General features: G+C 53.6%; 1 protein-coding gene and 1 long non-coding RNA gene across 2 annotated transcripts in view; one reads left to right on the forward strand and one right to left on the reverse strand.

Moving 5' to 3' along the window:
* Positions 1–7,114, reverse strand: part of PIAS4 (protein inhibitor of activated STAT 4) — a 30,397-nt gene extending 23,283 nt beyond the window's left edge. Inside the window, exons 1-2 of the mRNA XM_021676843.2 lie at positions 7,047–7,114; positions 2,076–2,499 (exon numbers count right to left, since the gene is read on the reverse strand). Coding sequence (XP_021532518.1) covers positions 2,076–2,499; positions 7,047–7,073 — 451 coding nt within the window. The 5' untranslated portion in view covers positions 7,074–7,114. The remainder of the gene's footprint in view (positions 1–2,075; positions 2,500–7,046) is intronic.
* Positions 7,115–7,277: 163 nt separating this feature from the next.
* LOC135276809 (uncharacterized) lies at positions 7,278–19,859 on the forward strand. The gene is made up of 3 exons (XR_010344380.1): positions 7,278–7,367; positions 13,878–14,098; positions 14,193–19,859. It is a non-coding gene; the product is annotated as an uncharacterized LOC135276809 (long non-coding RNA).
* Positions 19,860–20,423: the final 564 nt, after the last annotated feature.

Here is a 20,423-nt window from a genome sequence, read left to right on the forward strand (position 1 = left end):
AGGGACACAGCCCAAGGTCAGTGTGGGCATGTGGATGGCATCTTGGGTCTTCAAACCATGCGGACCACTGCTTCAGGACCAGGGTCTATGCTCTGAGAACCCAGGGGGCCCCCCGAGAGCATGGGAGTCCAGGGAAGGGGGTTCACCTGAGCACCCTTCAAGGCCCTGGGATGGGGCGGGAGCCAGTGGGTAGGAGAGGCAGGGCGGGGTTGGCCTCTTTGTTCTGAGCCACCAGCAGAGTCATCCTGGTGTAGACAAGGGAGCAGGCTCTCCCGGAGATCAGGTGACTGGGGTCCCTGGGGGCTCAGGCACAGCGAAGCATTGTGGGGCGGAGCGACTGGTCCCCGTGCAGGAAGGAAGCCGGCCAGCCCCGTCCCCCACCCTGCAACAAGCCTGCCCTGCCGCTCCAGGGAAAGCCCAGCCTCCCTGCCATGCCAGTTCTTCTCAAGACCCGACCTTCAGAGACAGCCGGCTCTGCCCAACAACCTGGCATGGGGAACGGCCTCCCTTACGAGGGAGCAAAGGCAGGAAAAGTCAGCCTGAAGGAACTCAGGCCAAGGCCCCAGTCCACCAGGACAGGTGCTGCTGGGCCAACCTGCTCCGTGGGAGGCTGTGCTACATACCTCCTGCCAGGAGAAAGGTGGGGGAGGAGCCTCACTGGGAAGGCGGAGCCTGAGGCTGGAGGGCGGAGCCTCGGCTGCCCAGGAACTACTGGCAGCGCCTTTTTCCCTCCTCCACCTCCTCCATCCTCACCAGAAAGCACAGCCCCTCCAGCCTAACCTCACAAAGTCCCAGTGCTGTAGGCGGGAGGGGAAAGGCAGACAGTACCTCCTCTCCCCACCCCATCAACCCCACCTCCCAAGGCAGGGGTGAGGGGGCCAGCTGGCACCCAGTGGACTGAATAGTGCCAGAGAGGGGCCCCCAGGCTACAGCAGGGGCCAGGCAGTTCGCTGGGTCAGCAGGGTGGGAGGAGCGTGTACAGGGCTTCTGAACCTCGCAGGCTTGGTCCCGTTCCCTGCTGCGTGCCCACGCCTGGTGCTCCTGGTGCCCGTCACGCACCCACCCAGCAGGCACTCTGATGTTTACTGCATGAAGAAAAAAAAAGTGGGGGCAGGGGAGGGGAGGCAGGAAGAAGAGACAACGGAGAGGTCCTCCAGGCACTGAGGGTCCTGGTTGTAAACCAGAGCTCCTCAGGGTGTAGGTTCCGCTCACTATCTGGGAGGCCCAGAGGCTGCACTCTCTCTGCCCTGGGGGCTGGGGCTGCTCAGGCCTCCCTGGCCCTGAGCTCAGGGCTATGGCTGAGGCAGACATTCCTGCAGCCTGGCAGTGGCCTGAGCCCGCTGACCAAGGCTACTCATGCAGGCTGCAGGCAAGGACCCACAGTCTGGGGGAAGGAGGGAAGGCTGATGCCCCTGTCCAGCTCCCTTTCCATGGGGAATAAGCAGGGAAAGTGGCCCTGGCAATCACAGACTGGTGTGGTCCCTGCCTGCGCCACAGCGTCTGTGTGAGCAATGGACTCTGTGGGGGAGGTGGTGAGGCATCTGAGGTTGGCTTATAAAAAGGGCTCCAGCTCCCAGCTTGGTGGGGAACGTCCACTGCCCAGGGTGAGGCAGCCACCAGGCAGATGACACTTGGGCAGCCTGTGCAGGGGGCCGCATGGTGAGGACCTGGGGACTGTGGCCAAAAGCCAGCGAGGAGCTGAGGCCTGCCAGACACCACACAAGGATGTGGCTGCTGCAGCCCCAGTCAAGCCTCCGGATGAGGTAGCTCCAGCCTGACTGAGCCTCGGGAGAGCCCCCGCACCCCAACACTCCACAACGCGGCTCGCGGGTTCCGAGAACTAACAGCCAGTCACTGCTTCCAGCCGCTCCACTGTGGGGTAACGTGTAACACACCAAGGGGTGAACAATATCAAAGATGGTCCCTTTGCTTCCCGGGAAGAACACCCTTGCCACTGTGGCTCCCCGCCCTGGCTGCACCACACAGGACATCCCTGGAGGTCGGCCACGTCGCTGGGCCGGGTGGGCCTCGGCGAGACATCCAGGCGCAGCCTCCCCGGGGCGGCGGCCACTCACCTAACTCAGTAGGCTTCAGCAGCTCGTCCAGCATATTAAAGAAGGGCAGCTTCACCAGGCGGACTTCTGGCTTGAGGGTCTTGGCGGGCAACCGTCCCAGTCCGTTTAAGTACTTCCCGTAGAGCACGGGGTAGTCAATATTGGGGCCCGTCAGCGGAGTCCTGGGCACGGCGCCGGCCCGGTCGTAGGTGGAGTGCATGGTCAGGGGTTCCAGCGGCCGGTGCGGCTGTGGGACAGACTCCGCGTTCTTCTTGTAGCGGGTCTCGTACAGCTCCTTGATCTTCTTGAACAGCTCTGGGCTACAGTCAAACTGTACCAGCTGGAGGGCTCTGGTGACGAGCTCGTGCTTCAGTCCGCTCTTACTCCGGCCCACGAAACCCAGGAGCATCTGAAGGTCGGAGACTCGAAAACTCATCACCATGTTCTGAGGAAGAGCAACCAGACACACACTCTCAGAGGCCAGAGCTGCCGAGGCAGGGGATGCCACGGAGGCCAGCCCCCAGACGTGGGGGCCTGAGAAACACCCACTCGCCAGGAAGCACCAGCCTTGGCTGGGGCTGGTGGCGTGCCCTGCCCCTAGGGTGCCCCCCCAGCAGAGCCCCACCCCCCTCCCTCCTCCTCATCAAACTTTCCCCAGCATCGCCAACGCAGCAAAAGGGCCTCTGACTAGGCCCCCCTTCTATTTTAGGTTCTCTTTCCCTGTCTTCAGCCTGAAAGCATCCCCGGGGCAGGAACTAGGAATCGTGCTTTAAACCCCCTCTGCCAGTGCCTAGCCGGCAAATGCCAAGTGCCTCTCTGACCCTCAGTCTCTTCATCGGGAAGATAACAACATAAAGCACGGCTGGGCAGGCCCTCAACCCTCGTCAGCCACAAACACGCTTTCCCTTCGGTCTCGCCGATGGCAGCCACAGTTTACTTAGTGCTAATCACCTGCCGGGAACTGAGCCGGTCATGTGATTATATATTTAACTCTGACCCTTAAAACACCTCTGCTGGCTGGTGTGAGCTCTGTCACAAACGAGGAACTGCCACCTTAGGGGCAGCAGTGACAGGATTCAGACCCAGGCCTGGCTCTGACACCAGGGGCGGTTCCTGCTCCCACACTACCCTCTGGACGTCAACTCGGGGACCTCCGAAACATCCGCTCATCATCCCATGCGGGGTTTCTCCCCTTCAGCCCTGTGGACATTGGGGCCATCCGGGGCACTGTGGGGTGCTCAGCACCCCCCAATTCATGACAACCAAATACATCTCCAGATGTTGCCCGGACTCCCTGGGGGGCTAGTCTGAGGGGAGGGCAGCAGCCACTGGGCTGCTGCGGGACCTGCCCTCATCTCCCGGCAGGGACTCTGCAGTGAAATCAAACTAAACAGCAGAGCCCAGCTGACCCCAGGGTTTGATTGGGCGTAGCATGGCCTTGGCCCCCCTCTCCATGAGGGGTAGGACCCTGAAGGGGAAGGAGGGCTCCTCCACAAGCCACAGAAGCCAGGTGTCCTTGAGGGCCAGCTGGCAGGGTTTCGGGGCCACCCACCCTCGGCCCTGAAGCTGGCCTGGGATGAATGAGATGTGGTGGGAAAGAAAAACTTCCAGGAGGAATGGGGAAAAAGCTGGTGTCAAGGGTGCTGAGGAAAGCTGACGGGCACCCCAAGAAACCACTCACTCAAACTACCTTTGAAAGATCCTGAGGGGCAAAGATAGAGGCAGCCTCACTGGGCAGTCTACACCGCAGCCTCCGTGCCAGGAGGCACAGGGGTTTCCGGCTCCCAGCTGCCCAAGGGTGAGGCCAGGAGCCCAGCAGCACGTTTCAGCAGTGAGGCTGCAGCAGCCCCGGCCCAGCGGCAGAATCCTCATCTGTCAGCTGACATTTCTTCCAGCTGTACCGGGCCAGGGTCCTGCTGGAGACGGAGACGCTGTCCAGGCTCAAAACGACAGGGACGCACGTGCAGGTGGCCCAGTCTTGCCCAAAGAGCCTGAGGAGAACCCTCTTCCCTATCAGGGATGTGTGACCCCGCGACTGTAAAGAATCAGGGACACAAGTGTCTGCTCCCTGCCAGGCACCAGCAGGGCCTTTCCGTGTCGCCAATTTCACAATGACCACACCCATCGCGTAGGTGAGGAAACCGAGGCTCACAGAGGGAAGCGGCTGGCCCACAGCCTCCCCAGCACAAGCATGGAGGTGGCATCGGTCCCTGGGCCCCCTAGCTCACCAGCACACTAGCTATGGGGACCTGCGTGGTCAGCTGGGCCTGAGTCAGGGATGCTTTGCAAACAAAAATGCCTCATCTCTCTTGGCCTGACTTCCTACCTTGTGCAGAAAACAAAAAGGCTTGCAGACAAGATGTTTCTTCTGGAAGCTGCCCAGGTCTTAGCAAGGAGAGGCGATGTCATGTGGACACTTCGCACTGGCAGCCTGGCCGAAGGCAGGTGGGCTTGGGAACCTGCTGACATCCTGGCACCCCAGGAGCCCCCGCCCCGCCCAGGCTGGACAGTGGAGCCGCAGCTCCTGCTTCCCAGAGCACACTCCTTAGGCAGCCATATGTTCACAATTCAGATTTCCCGGCAGCTGCCATCTCAGAGGAGCCTGCCCTGGACACTGGAGTGGGGCAGGAGGACACGCATTCAGGAAGAAGCCCCCAACGCCCTGAGATCGCTTCCTGCCCTGGCTTCATCCTGACACGCCTGCCGTCAAAGCTGTGTTTATAAACAGCGCCAGGCCCCGGCAGCTTCCAGAGCTTCCAGAGTTTCAATTCCAGGCTTGCCTGGAAGCCTCGTGGGGAGACATCAGCAGAGACACAGCAGTTGTATTGAACCTTTCCTCCAGCACGGGGCCCTTGGAGCACGGAGCACCGGGGGAAGCTCAGGAAGGCACCTCTCTCCAGGAGAGCGGAGATGTATGCTGTGCTAAACACTGTGGACTATTTCACGACACCCCTGCCCCAAAACCCGCCTCCAGGCCTCAAGCAGAGTCTCAGATTTCAAAGTTCATCAACAAGCCCCCACCATTCACCCCTCCGAGCAGTCTGTGATGCACCCCAAAAGACAGAATCTGCAGCCGTAAGTGTGACAGGCTGGGGAAGGCCCCTGTAAAAAAGGGGATGTTTCGATGACATTTAAGGCATTTGGAGGGATAGAAACGGACTCAAGGAGAAAGAAGACCCCCTAAGGTCCCACCCCCTTGAATGGAGGCTCGCAATTTAGAGAGTCTGAAAGAAGGGGCAAACTTGATTTAACTGGGGGGTGGGGGTGGGTACCAGCCACCAAAGGGTCAAGGAAAGTTCGTCAGATCGTATTTCAAGGCCTGGATTGTACGAAAGAGTGCAGACCCTGCCCTCAGTCAGGGTGGGGGTGGAGTCCAGGGTCACAGCTCCATGTCCCGAGGTCTCCAGGGAACTTCAAGCCCAGAGCCTGCTGCCTTGGGGTTACAGAGTTCAGGCCTCCACATCTCCAGGGTGTCTCCACTCTGCAAAACTCTAGAGAGGGGCAGAAGTGCGTGCGGGGTGAAGGCTTGGGAGGGTAAGAGGGTTGGATGCTATCATCACAGAACCTTGAGGGCTGTGTTTTCAGATCCCAGCGGGTGATGTGGGAAGAAAATATGTACAGGTCAGGACCCTGGGGAGGAAGACCTAAAGCAGGGTGAGGGAGGGAGAGATCCCCTAACTCCCTGGAAGCAGTGGCCTTGACGACACTTCTAAAGATTTTAAACGATCCTCAGCTCTAGGTAGCCACCTACAAGAAGGTACATCCCCAGGAATGGGGATACTCTGAGCTCAATCTCAGGACGATTAAAAGGGGTTCCAAGCTAGAAGAGGAGATGGTACCTACCGGACATGGGACCTGGACAGGACCCAGACCATGATAGAGCAACAGCCGAAGTTATTCTAAAGAGGCCAGCCTTGGACCCAGTGGGGACCCTCCAAATATCAAAATCAGAGTATAAGCAGAAAGACAGGAGACCTTAGAAACCAAAGCTGGGGTGCAGAAAGGTGCTGGGGGCTGTGCAGGGAGGAAGGGAGTCTGATCTTCGCAGCAAACTCGCTCAAGAGTAGAAAATAGAAGCGGCCAAACTTTGGAGACAGTATCTGATGCTGCACAGGTGAGGTTTAGAGCTACAAGAAGCAGAATCAGCAACCTTAGATTCTGTCCCGAGGGGAACGAAACAGGTCCAGGATTTAAGATTTTTTTTTAAAAAAAGGGGTGAGCAAGGCAGGTTTCTAACCAAGATAAGTGGTCAGGACCCCATACTATGGGGAGGGTAAAGGGCCCAGTGTTCCCCCAGCGCCCACTCCGGGGTGTGAGAAACCGCGTCGGGAAGGGGGCGGGGTCCTGGGACCAATGCAGGAGCTGAAGAGGGGCTCCAGCCCCCCAGAGGACGTGCTGTGTCTTGGGGTGGTCTCAGGGCCCTGACTTCTCCATCCGGACGGTGGCAGGACGCTATCCGGAACTCAGGGGACCCTTCGGAGCAGAGGACTCGCAAACCCCTGCCTGGCCTGTTGGGCGGGGACAAGACCCAGATACCAGTCCTGGTAGCCCTGCGGGCGGGTAAGCGCAGACACTCCCCCCTACACACACCGGCCAAATACCAGGGACTACGGCTCGGAAGCAAGAGGGCAACCAGAAGCTCAACCCGTCCCGCAGCCCGGGGGGACGGTGCCTCAACCGGGAGGCGCGGCCCTGGCCCGGCGCTTGGGAACCCGGACCCTAAAGGCTCGGGCTGGGTGAGGGAACCCTGCCTGCAGCTGGGGGAGCGACCCCCGGCGCGAAGACCGGGAGAGGCAGGAGGGCCCCGCCCCCGGCCTCCCCGCCCCCCCGCCCTCACCCTGAGCCCTGGGGTCGGGGTCTGGGGGCTGGGACGGGGAGCCGCGGGCGGGCCGCGCTGTGGGGCCCCGGACGGAAGGCGCAGACCTGGACCCGCGGCCCGGCCCCCGCCCTCTCGCCCACTTGCCCCGGCCGGCGCCGCCGCCGCTCACTCACTTTGGCCTCCACCAGCTCCGCCGCCATCTTGGCCACCAGCGTCCCCCGCGCCGGGAGCCCCCAGCCGTCGCGTCACGTGACCTCCCACCACTCGCGGGCGGGGCCGCCGCCCGGGCCAATTAGCACCCACGCGCGCTCCTCCCGCCGCCGGCGCGCGCTGCTGCGTCCTGCGCAGGCGCGCGCGGCCGCCACCCGGGCCTAGGGCCAATCAGGTCCGCCCTACACCAGCCCCTTCCCCCTTCCCTCGCCTTCTCTAGCTCGCGGCGACCACGCCCACCCCTGGCGGCGTCTGCTCCTTAAAGGGGTACGAGTTCTGCACAGGTGGGAACGCGTGTGGGTCGCCTCGAGGGAGTGATGGAGGGAGGGAGGGAGGGAGGGAGAGGGGCGGTGGCAGCGACCACAATGCGGCCAGGTGCTGCGGCTCCTTCCGCCAGGTGCGTATCCAGACTCCCGGCGGCGTCAGGGAGGGGACGGTTGCTCCGCCGTAGCGACCGCCAGTGCGTGCAGTGCGGCGCCTTGCAACGCGGCGCGGTGCACGCTCCACGGGCCCCAACGCCCCGCGCGCTGCACATCCGGGTCCTGGCGTGCAGCTGGGGCGTGGGCTCGGCACCCTGCTGGCTGGCGCTAGGCGGGGAAAAGCGGGACCGCGGCTCCCAAATGCCCCGGAGCTCGTGCAGCTCTCACCTCTTTGTAGGCGCCCCCTCCCATCCTGCTTCCCCCGCCTTGGGAAACCCTGGAATCTGCACCAGCTGCAGATTCCAGAGCGCTCCTTGGTTCCCTAGTGCCTGTAGAAGTGAAGTTCAAACTTCAGTAATCAACTATTTTAGTGCAATTTATTTTTTATTTTAGTTTTTGTAGAGACGGGGATCTCATTATGTTGTCCAGGCTGATCTCGAACGTCTGGGTTTAAATAATCCTCCTGGGCCTCCCAAAGTGCTGGGATTACAGGCGGGTGTCACCACACCTGGCGAGTACAACACTTAACATTTAAAAAAAATCAATGCAAAAAAGTACATGGTGGATGAAATAGCAGATTTTTTTCTTTTTTCGCAGTGACAGTTCTTTTTATTTTTTGCAGAGACAGTTCTCACTATGTAGCTCTTGTCGCCCAGGCTGGAGTGCAATGGTGTGATCTCAGCTCACTGCAACCTCTACCTCCCAGGTTCAAGCAATTCTTCTGCCTTGGCCTCCTGAGTAGCTGGGACTACAGGTGCCCACCACCACGCCTGGCTAATTTTTGTATTTTAGAAGAGATGGGGTTTCGCCATGTTGACCAGGCTGGTTTTGAACTCCTGACCTCAGGTGATTCACCCGCCTTGGCTTCCCAAAGTGTTGGGATTACAGGCATGAGCCACCGTGCACGGCCTCTTTTTTTTTTTTTTTTTTTTTTTTTTTTGGAGACAGAGTGACAGAGTCTTGGTCTGTTGCCAGGCTGGAGTGCAGTGGACTCTGCCTCCTGGGTTCAAGCAATTTCCCTGCCTCAGCCTCCCGAGTAGTTGGGATTACAGGCATGCACCACCATGCCTGACTAATTTTTGTAGTTTTAATAGAGGTGGGTTTTCACCATGTTGGCCAGGCTGGTCTCAAGCTCCTGATCTCAGGTGATGCACCCACCTCGGCCTCCCAAAGTGCTGGGGTTAGAGGCGTGAGCCACCGCGCCCTGAAATCCCAAAACTTTAAGTAAAAAGCCGAACGTAGTGGTGCATGCATGTGGTCCCAACTAGTCAGGAGACAGGAGGATCTCTTGAGCCCAGGAGTTCCAGGCTGCAGTGAGCTGTGATCATGCCACCACGCTCCAGCCTGGGCAACAAAATTAAAGGAGGCTGTAGTCTTGGACTAAACTCTTGCACTAAGCACCAACAGATCAGAAGAAACAAAAGGCAGCTACTCACACTCAGGTTCTTTTTTTTTTTTTTTTTTTGAGATGGAGTTTTGCTCTTGTTACCCAGGCTGGAGTGCAATGTCGCAATCTCGGCTCACCGCAACCTCCGCCTCCTGGGTTGAGGCAATTCTGCCTCAGCCTCCTGAGTAGCTGGGATTACAGGCACGCACCACCGTGCCCAGCTAATTTTTTGAATTTTTGGTAGAGACAGGGTTTCACCATGTTGACCTCTTGACCTCGTAATCCACCCGCCTCGGCCTCCCAAAGTGCTGGGATTACAGGCGTGAGCCACCGCGCCCAGTCCCCACACTCAGGTTCTAAGTCACCACACCAAAGCTAAGTTGTGATCTGACCTTTGGGGAAGTCAAGAGGGAGCCCTATCAGCCAATTTTTCAAACAGGCCAGTTTGAGTCGTCAGTGGGCAGCGTCCTGAAGTTCCCTCTGCTTAATCGCTTTAATCCTTAGACAAAAAAGTAGCCTGAAATAACCTGATGGTAACTAATGAGTAAACATTCTTTGCTGCTGTTGTTTGGAAATAGGGTCTCTGTCTCCCAGGCCGCAGTGCAGTAGCTTGATGATGGCCCATTGCAACCGCAACTGCCCCGGCTCAGGTGATCCTCCTTTGTCGGCCTCCTGAGTAGCTGGGACTACAGGTGCACACCACCATTCCTGGCTAATATTTGGAATTTCTTTTTTTTTTTTTTTGAGATGGAGTTTCGCTCTTGTTGCCCAGGCTGGAGTGAAATGGCTTGATCTTGGCTCACCACACCTCACCTCCTGGGTTCAAGCGATTCTCCTGCTTGAGTCTCCCAAGTAGGTGGGATTATAGGCGTGCACTACTAGGCCCAGCTAATTTTGTAGTTTTAGTAGAGACAGGGTTTCTCTATGTTGGCCAGGCTGGTCTTGAACTCCTGACTTCGTGATCCACCTGCCTTGGCCTCCCAAAGTGCTGGGATTATAGGCGTGAGCCACCCCACCCGGCCTAATTTTTGTGTTCTTTGCAGAGATGGGGCTTTGCCAAGTTGCCCAGGCTGCTCTCGAACTCCTGAGCTCAAGCGATCCTCCCAAAGTGCTGGGATTATAGACATGAGCCACTGCGCCCAACGTATTCTTTGCTTTTGCTAGTCTTCAGCCTGTCTATAGAGCCAACCTCCTCTGCCCAACTGATTGGAACAATTATCCTATTTTATGAAACGAGGTGTAGCAAATTGCAGTGAAGCCAATTAAGGTCCTGAAATTTATTGAAATTGTTCATTGACAACAGAATATAACGCTGCCATGACACATGTGAGTCTCATCTCACCCTAATTCTGGCCCTGTTGATTCTGCTGGGGATGGGGTTTGGTTTTTGTTTTTGTTTTCTTTTGTTTTGAGACAGAATCTCGGCTGGGCGTGGTGGCTCAAGCCTGTAATCCCAGCACTTTGGGAGGCCGAGGTGGGCGGATCACGAGGTCAAGAGATCGAGACCATCCTGGTCAACATGGTGAAACCCCGTCTCTACTAAAAATACAAAAATTAGCTGGGCGTAGTGGCGGGCGCCTGTAGTCCCAGCTACTCGGGAGGCTGAGGCAGGAGAATTGCTTGAACCTGGGAGGCGGAGGTTGCAGTGACCGAGATCACGTCACTGCACTCCAGCTTGGCACCTGGCGACAGAGAGAGACTCTGTCTCAAAAAAAAAAAAAAGAGAGTCTCACTCTGTCACCAGACTGCAGGCTGGAGTGCAGTGGCGTGATCTCGGTCACTGCAACCTCCGCCTCCCAGGTTCAAGCAATTCTCCTGCCTCAGCCTCCTGAGTACCTGGGATTAAAGACATACACCACCACACCTGGCTAATTTTTGGTATTTCTAGGAGAGACGGAATTTCACCATGTTGGCCAGGCTGGTCTCAAATTCCTGACCTTAAATGATCCGTTTGCCTCGGCCTCTCAAAGTGCTGGGAATACAAGTGTGAGCCACCGCGCCTGGCCAGGTTTTTAAAATTAGAAGTTGTATTTGTTTTGGTGAAGTTTAAGATTCCCAAGAAGTTGCAAAAATAGTAGACGATTTTGTGCACCTTTCTCCCAACTTCCCCCAGTGATAACATTTTACACAACTGGCCAGATGTGGTGGCTCACACCTGTAACCCCAGCACTTTGGGTGGGCGAGGTGAGTGAATCACCTGAGGTCAGGGGTTCGAGACCAGCCTGGCCAATATGGCAAAACCCCATCTCTAGTAAAAATACAAAAATTAGCCGGGCGTGTTGGTGCCTCTAATCCCAGCTACTTGGGAGGTCAAGGCAGGAGTATTGCTTGAACCTGGAAGGTGGAGGTTGCTGTGACCTGAGATCGTGCCATTGTACTCCAGCTTGAGCAACAGAGAGAGATTCCGTCTCAAAAAAAAAAAAAAAAAAAAAAAAAATTGCTGAGCCTGCCTCTACAAATTGCCAGACCACAGTGTTTCCATGTTAGCTGCTTCCCCATTGACCCCAGTTCTCTGATGATGAAAGCCAGGATCAGATGGGAACCACCTGCTCAGGCCCTGGCCAAGCCACTTTTTTCTTTATTAGAGTCCCACTCTTCACTGAGGCTGGAGTGCAGTGGCATGATCTCTACTCACTGTAATCTCCGCCTTCCGGGTTCAATCTAATCTCCTGCTTCAGTCTCCCAAGTAGCTGGGATCACAGGTGTGCGCCAACACACCCAGCTAATTTTTGTATTTTTAATAGAGACAGGGTTTTGCCATGTTGGCTAGGCCAGTCTCGAACTCTTGACTTCAGGTGATGTACCTGCCTTGGCCTCCCAAAATGCTGGGATTACAGGCATGAGTTACCACACCTGGCCTTTTTTTAAAAAAATTTGTTTGGCTGGGCGCGGTGGCTCACGCCTGTAATCCTAGAACTTTGGGAGGCTGAGGTGGGTGGATCACCTGAGGTCAGGAGTTCAAGACCAGCCTGGCCATCATGGTGAAAGCCCATCTTTAAAAAAAAAAGTTGTTTATAAATTTGGGGGGTACTGTATACGAGGCACTGTTTTGGTTCAGGGATCTGCAAACGTTTTCTGTAGAGATCCTGGCAGCAATATTTTCTAGTTTTTTCTTTTTTTGAGATGAAGTTTTGCTCTTTCAATCCTATTTTTGTTTTTGTTTTGTTTTGTTTTGTTGTTGTTTTGAGACGGAGTCTCACTTTGTCGCCAGGCTGGAGTGCAGTGGCGCTATCTCAGCTCACTGCAACCTCCGCCTCCTGGGTTCAAGCAATTCTTCTGCCTCAGCCTCCCAAGTAGCTGGGATTACCAGCATGCACCACCACACCCGGGTAATTTTTTTTTTTTTTTTTTTTGAGACAGAGTCTCACTCTGTCACCCAGGCTGGAGTGCCCTGGCACAATCTCGGCTCACTGCAACCTCTGCCTGCAGGTGCAAGCAATTCTCCTGCTTCAGCCTTCCCGGTAGCTGGGACTACAGGCACCCACAACCAGGCCCAGCTAATTTTTTGTATTTTTAATAGAGACGGGGTTTCACCATGTTGGCCAGGGTGATCTTGATCTCTTGACCTCGTGATCCACCCGCCTCGGCCTCCCAAAGTGCTGGGATCACAGGCATGAGCCACTGTGCCCGGCCCTAATTTTTGTATTTTTAGTAGAGACGGGTTTCATTCACCATGTTGGCCAGAATGGTCTCAATCTCTTGACCTCATGATCCCCCTGCCTGGGCCTCCAATCTTATGTATTTTCACATGTCATGGTATTATTATTATTATTATTATTACGCTTTTATTTGAAGATTTAAAACATAAAGAAGGCTGGGGACTATGAGTCATGCCTGTAATCCCAGCACTTTTGGAGAGCCGGGCGGAAGGATCGCATGAACACAGGAGTTCTACACCAGACTGAGCAACATCGAGACCCTGGCTCTGCAAAAAATAAAACATGAGCTGTGCATGGTGGTGCACGCCTACAGTCCCACATACTCGGGAGGCTGAGGCAGGTGGATTGCTTGAGCCCAGGAGTTCCAGGCTGCAGTGAACCGTGATTGTGCCATTGCATTCCAGGCTGAGTGACAGAGCAAGACTGTCTCAAAAATAGTAATAAAGGTGTCAAGTTAGATTAGGGCTGAAGGCTGTGGTTTGCTAACCTTTGTTAGAGATGCTTAGACACAGTGTTGACAACAGGCAAAATTCCCTGTTCTCATGGAGTTGACACTCCAGGAGAGAGATGAACAACAAACACCATCAAAAGCTAATTACAGGGCCATGCACAGTGGCTCACACCTATAATCCCAGCACTTTGGGAGGCCGAGGTGGGCAGATCATCCGAGGTCAGGAGTTCGAAACCAGCCTGGCCAATATGGTGAAACCCCGTCTCTACCCAAAATACAAAAATTAGCTGGGTGTTGTGGTGCATGCTTGTTAATTCCAGCTACTCAGGAGGCTGAGGCAGGAGAATCGCTTGAACCCGGGAGGCGGAGTTTGCAGTGAGCTGGGATCACGGCATTGTACTCCAGCCTGGGCGACAGAGGGAGTCTCCATCTCAAAAAAAAAAAAAAAAAAAAAAAGCTAAATACAGAACAAGTTCAGACACTGATAGGGGGTAGACAGACAAGAAAGCAGAGAGGGAGGCTTTGGAAAATCCCCACACCACCAATTTAAAGCTTTACAGCCTGTTTTAGGACAGAATTCATCAGATCTAAATCAGATCCTTTGCGATTCTGACAAACTTCACAAGCCACCTCCACTGTTACGTAAGATACATAGAGATAGATGGGGAGAGGCAGATATACATACGCATACAGTTATTCCCTTTTGCACTTAAATAAATGGAGTCGTTTCCTGGGTAAGAATACCTATGAAACTGAATTTGGTGTTAGCTGCATGTTAAAAGCATCTTGAATTTAAAGTTATATGTGTTTATGTATATACATTTCAATACATAGCAATATATTACCACAATTAATTGCATTTTCTGGCTCTAAAACAGATTGTAGGCTGGCACCGTGGCTCACTCCTGTAATCCCAGCACTTGGGGAGGCGAGGCAGGAGGATCACCTGAGGTCAGGAGTTCACGACCAGACCGTGCAACATGGTGAAACCTCGTCTCCGCTAAAAATACAAAATACTGAGTACCAGCTCGGCTGTAGAGACCCCCACCCAAGCAGCGGGGAAAGAACTGAGAGGCAGACACCCAGATAGAACAGCAAGGTGGGCGTATTGGTGGGGAGGTGCAGCAGCCCTCCGAATTGAGAGCCTAAGCCCCGAGTAGACACTGACCCACGCATTTATTCTCTCTGAACAGGTGATCCTCATTGACAAACAGGTGTTCAGTATTTTCTCATAACACAAAACACGCCAAGTAGGCAGCTGGTGCCCGCTTACCACGGATCACAGACAACCTAAAAGGTATTCTCCATGAGGGAAGGGTCAGCTATCTTAAAGAATTGTGGTTTTTGGGGGCGGGCGAGGGGAAGAAAAAAAGAAAAAGAAAAAAGAAGAATTGTGGTTTTTGTTTGTTTTTGTTTTTTTGAGACAGAGTCTCCCTCTGTCGCCGGGCTGCAGTGCAATGGCAGGATCTCAGCTTTCTGCAATCTCCACCTCCCAGGTTCAAGCAATTCTCCTGCCTCAGCCTCCCAAGTAGCTGGGATTACAGGCACGTGCCACCACACCCCACTAATTTTTGTATTTTCAATAGAGACGGGGTTTCACCACGTTGGCCAGGCTGGTCTCGATCTCCTGACCTTGTGATCCGCCCACCTCAGCCTCCCAAAGTGCTGGGATTACAGATGTGAGCCACTGCACCCGGCAGAAGAATTGTTTTAAACAGTGTATGATATTTATACATTGTCCTGCCACTTTGGAACACCCCAGGTAGTTTTCCACTCGGTGGGGGGCACTTAGGTTTTCCTTGCCATCGTTTTTCCTAGCAAACAATATATTCTATCATACACTCAGCATTCATCAATATTCATAAACTTAACATTTCTCAACAAAAATTAGCTGGGCATAGTGGTGTGCACCTGTAATTCCGGCTACTCGGGAAGCTGAGGCAGGAGAATTGCTTTAACCTGGGACGCAGAGGTTGCAGTGAGCCAAGATCATGTGGATGCACTCCAGCCCGGGCAATAAATGGGACTCCCTCTCAAAAAAAAATGTAAATAAATAAACGAAACAGATTGTAGAAACAAATCTAATCTAATTAGGAGTTAGTCGGGTGCCAGGGCAACACCTGGAATCCTAGCACTTTGGGAGGCCGAGGAGGGAAGATTGTTTGAGCTCAAGAGTTCAAGACCAGCCTAGGCAACACAGTCACACCCTATCTCTACAAAAATTTAAAAAGTACCCGAGCACGGTGGCGTGAACTTGTAGTCCCAGCTAATTGGGAGGCTGAGGTGGGATAACTGCTTGAGCTGGGAGGGCGAGTCGATGGTGAACTCTGATCACGCCAGTGTTCTCCAGCCTGGGTAACAGCGAGATCCTGTCTAAACATAAATAAACAAGGAAGTAATTGAATTGGGAGTTAAGGAATGTGTTCTCTTTCCCACCACCCCACCCTCAGGCCATGTTCTCAGTGACACAGAAGTCTCTTTCATAAGCATAACCACCTACTTTTCTTTCTTTCTTTCTTTTTTTTTTTTTTTGAGACAGGGTCTCACTCTGTCTCTCAGGCTGGAGTGCAGAGGCACAATCTTGGCTCACTGCAACCTCCGTCTCCTGGGCTCAAGCAGTCCTCCCACCTCAGCCTCCTGAATTGCTGGTTTTACAGGCACGCGCCACCATGCTTAGCTAATTTTTTTGCATTTTTTGTGCAGGTGGGGTTTCACCATGCTGGCCAGGCCGGTCTCATACTCTTTTTTGTTTTTTTGGAGATGGAGTTGTGCTCTTGTTGCCGCCTCACCTGGCCTCTTAATTAAAAAAAAAAAAAGGCTGGGTGCAGTGGCTCATACCTGTAATCCCAGCACTTTGAGAGGCTGAAGCAGGGAATCACCTGGGGTCGGAAGTTGGACACCAGCCTGACAAACATAGAGATATCCCGTCTCTACTGAAAATACAAAATAAGCTGGGCGTGGTGGTGGATACCTGTAATCCCAGCTTCTCGGGAGACTGAGGCAGGACAATCGCCTGAACCCAGGAGGTAGAGGTTGGGGTGAGCCAAGATCACACCATTGCACTCCAGCCTGGGCAACGAGAGCGTAACTCTGTCTCAAAAAAGAAATGTGCGTCTTCTTTGGTGCTTTTTCTTTTGTTTTCTTTTTTTTTTTTTGAGATGAAGTCTTGCTCTGTCGTCCAGGCTGGAGTGTAGTGGCGCGTTCTTGGCTCATTGCAACCTCTGACTTCCCGGTTCAAGTGATTCTCCTGTGAGCCGAGGCCGTGCCATTGCACTCCAGCCTGGGTGATAGAGCAAGACTCAAAACAAAACAAAAACAAAAAAACTGGCTGCATGTGATGGTTCATGCCTGTAATTCAGCACCTTGAGAAGCTGAAGTAGGAGGATCCCTTGAACCCAGGAGTTCAAGACCAGCTTGGGCAACACACCAAGACCCTGTCTCTAAAAGAATAAAATAAAGCGACAGAGGCAGAAGTTAGGAGTACAAAACCAGTCTGGGCGACATAGTGAGATGCCAACTCTAAAAGAATTAAAAATTACCTGGATGTAGTGGTGCATGCCTGCTACTATGGAGGCTGAGGCAGAAGAATTGTTTGAACGCAGTTGTTCAAGGCTAGAATGAGCTATGAATGCACCACTGTACCCTGCAGCTTGGGCAACACAGCAAGACCCTGTCTCAGAAAAAAAAAAAAAAGAAAGAAGGAAAGAAAGAAACAAGGAAGGAAAAAAGAAGGGAGGGAGGGAGGGAAATGAAAAGAAAGACGATTTTAAGCCAAACACATGGCCTCCCATACAAAAAGACTACATGTCCCAGCCACCCGTGCAGCTGAGTGATGTCACGTGACGCACTTCCGGCCAATAGCGGGAGTGTCATGTAAACTCTCTTCCTGTTTTTCTCTTTCCTTTTTCCTATTGGCTGACATGTGGACGTGATGGTGGATGCCTTGGGTTATGAGGCTGGCTGAAGGCGATGCTTTGGGGAGAGCAAGGCAAAGCGTTAAAAGGTGCTGGAGCTCTCGACGCCGCTGCTGTAACAGATGCACCCTATCAGCTGGGACTTTACCTGGAAGGGTAATTGTTTCAGTTATCTATTGCTCCATGAGAAACATTAACAAGGCAGCAGTCCCACTCCTGGGTGTATATACCCAAGGCCGGGCGCGGTGGCTGACGCCTGTAATCCTAACACTTTGGGAGGTCGAGGCGGGCGAATCGCCTGACCTCGGAGTTCGAGACCAGCGTGGGCAACGTGACGAAACCCCGCCTCTACTAAAAAAATCCCAAAAAATTAGCCGGCCATGGTGGCGTGCGCCTGTAATCCCAGCTACTCAGGATACTGAAGCAGGAGTATCGCTTGATCCCGGGAGGCAGAGGTTGCAGTGAGCCGAGATCGCGCCATTGCACTCCACCCCGGGCGACAGAGCAAGACTCTCTCTCAGAAAAAAAAAAAAGACTCGTGAAAACATATAATGCTTGTTCATCACCTTCATAGCGCCGTCATTCCAAATGGTCCACAAGTGGAAACAACCAAGGAACGTGGTGCATCCACACGATGGAATTTTTTTTATTTTAGTTTTAATTTTTAGTTAGGACAGAGTCTCTCCCTGTCGTCCAGGCTGGAGTGCACTGGTGTGATCTTGGCTCACTGCAGCCTCCGTCTCCGGGTTCAAATAATTCTCACGCCTCAGCCTCCTGAGTAGCTGGGATTACAGGCATGTGCCACCACCCCCGGCTAAATTTTTTTTGTATTTTCAGTAGAGATGGAGTTTCACGGCCGGGCGTGGTGGCTCACGCCTGTAATCCAAGCACTTTGGAGGCCAAGGCGGGCCAATCACCTGAGGTTGGGAGTTCAAGACCAGCCTGACTAACATGGAGAAACCCCGTCTTAAAAACAAACAAACAAAAAGAGCTTCACGCCGGGCGCGGTGGTGCCTGCCTGTAGTCCCAGCTACTCGGGAGGCCGAGGTGAGAGGATCGCTTGAGCCCAGGAGTTCTGGGCTGTAGTGCGTTATGCCGATCGGGTGTCCGCACTAAGTTCAGCATCAATATGGTGACCTCCAGGGAACGGGGAGCCACCAGGTTGCCTAAGGAGGAGTCAGCCGGCCCAGGATGGAAACGGAGCAGGTCAAAACTCCGGTGCTGATCAGTAGTGGGATCGTGCCTGTGAATAGCCACTACACTCTAGCCTGGGCAACATAGGGAGACCCTGTCTTAAAAAAACAGAAACAAAAAAGGGATGAAGTTTCACCATGTTGACTGGGTGGTCTCAAACTCCTGCCTTCAAATGATCTGCCTGCCGCAGTCTCCCAAAGCTCTGGGATTACAGGCGTGAGTTGCTGCACCTGGCCCATTTTTATTTTTTAAAAATAAGAGACAGGAAAATCCTCCCAACTTGACCTCTCAAAAAGTACTGGGATTATAGGCAGGAGGCAGCATACCCGGTCCACATAATGGAATATTATTCAACCATGGAAAGAATGCAGGTGTGTGACACACCTTGAAAATTTTGTGCTCAGGCCAGGCACAGTGGCTCATGCCTGTAATCCCAGCACTTTGGGAAGCCGAGGTGGGTGGATCACCTGAGGTCAGGAGTTCGAGACCAGCCTGACCAACATGGCCAAACCCCGTCTCTACTAAAAATAAAAAATTAGCTGGATATGGTAGCAGGTGCCTGTAATCCCAGCTACTTGGGAGGCTGTGGCAGGAGAATCACTTGAATCCGGGAGGCGGAGGTTGCAGTGAGCCGAGATCGTGCCACTGCACTCCAACCTGGATGACAGAGCAAGACTCTGTCTCTCAAACAAGAAAAACAACCACAAAAAAAGAAAACCTTATGCTGGGCTGAGAGTGGTGGCTTCCCCCTGTAATCCCAGTAATTTGGGAGGCAGAGGCAGGAGGATTGCTTGAAGCTGGGAGTTTGACATCAGCCTGGGCAATGTAGCCAGACCCCATCTCTACAGAAATAGAAATAAAAAAATTAGGCATGGTGATGCATGCCTGTAGTCCCAGCTACTCAGGAGGCTGAGGTGGAAGGATCACTTGATTCCAGGAGTTTGAGACTGCAGTGAGCTGTGGTTCCACCTCTGCACTGCAGCCTTGACCACAGAACAAGACCCTGTGTCAAAAAAAAAAAAAAAGAAAGAACAAAAAGAAAAAAGAGACAAAAGAAAAGATAAGAAAGAAAATGTTAGCTGGTGGTAGCCCATGCCTGTAATCCCAGCACTTTGGGAGGCCAAGGCAGGCAGATCACCTGAGGTCAGGAGTTCGAGACCAGCTTGACCAACATGGAGAAACCCCATTTCTACTAAAAAAAGAAAAAAAAAAAAGAAAATTAGCCAGGTGTCTTGGCGCATGCCTGTAATCCCAGCTACTTGGGAGGCTGAGGCAGGAGAATCGCTTAAGGCGAGGCAGGGGTTGCAGTGAGCCGAGATTGTGCCATTGCACTCCAGCCAGGGCAAAAAGAGTGAAACTGTCTCAGGAAAAAAAAAAAAGGAAAGAGAGAAAATGTCACGCTGAGTGAAAGAAGCCAGTTGTAAAAGGTTACATATGGCTGGGCACCCTGGTTTGCGCTTGTAATCCCACCATTTTGGGAGGCCAAGATGGGAGGCTTGCTTGAGCCCAGAAGTTCCAGACCAGCCTGGGCAACATAGTGAGACTCTGTCTCTACAGAAAAAAAAAAAAAAAAAAAAAAGTAGTAGCCCAGCATGATGGCTTGCACCTGTGGTCCCAGCTACTCAGGAGCCTGGGGCAGGAGGATCGTTTGAGCCTGGGAGATTGAGCCATGTTTGCGCCACTGCACTCTAGCCTGGGTGACCCAGCGAGATCCTGCCTCCAAAAATAAAAATTGTGCCTTATGGTATTTGCAGCTGAATGTGTTCCTAAGTGACACACCAATATTAAAAGCCAGGCATGGTGGCTCACGCTTGTAATCCCAGCACTTTGGCTGAGGCAGGTGGATCACTTGAGGTCAAGAGATGGAGACCATCCTGGCCAACATGGTAAAACCCCATCTGTACTAAACATACAAAAGTTAAGCGGGTGTGGTGGCGCGTGCCTGTAGTCCCAGCTACTGGGGAGGCCGAGGTGGGAGAATTGCTTGAACCCGGGAGGTGGAGGTTGCAGTGAGTGGAGATTGAGCCACTGCACTCCAGCCTAGTCACAGAGTGAGACTCTGTCTCAAGCAAACAAACAACAAACTCACACCATGGTAGGCCAAATGAACATCATGGTGGCATCTGTTCCCCACGTCCTCCAACTCCTATGCGGCAGTGGAAAGGGTCCAGGTGTCCACTGCTGACATGGTGGGTTTCCAGTGCCTGCAGCTTGCTTTCCGCAAATCGCAGCCTCTTCCTGTTCTCCCTGGAGCAGCCAGCAGAGGGCGCGGGTGAGCACCTGAGTCAACCCCATCTCTCTGCCCAACGCCCTAGG

This window comes from Aotus nancymaae, unplaced genomic scaffold (genome assembly GCF_030222135.1).
Source record: "Aotus nancymaae isolate 86718 unplaced genomic scaffold, 86718_ANA_hifiasm-v0.15.2.pri h1tg000028l, whole genome shotgun sequence".
NCBI lineage: Eukaryota > Metazoa > Chordata > Mammalia > Primates > Aotidae > Aotus > Aotus nancymaae.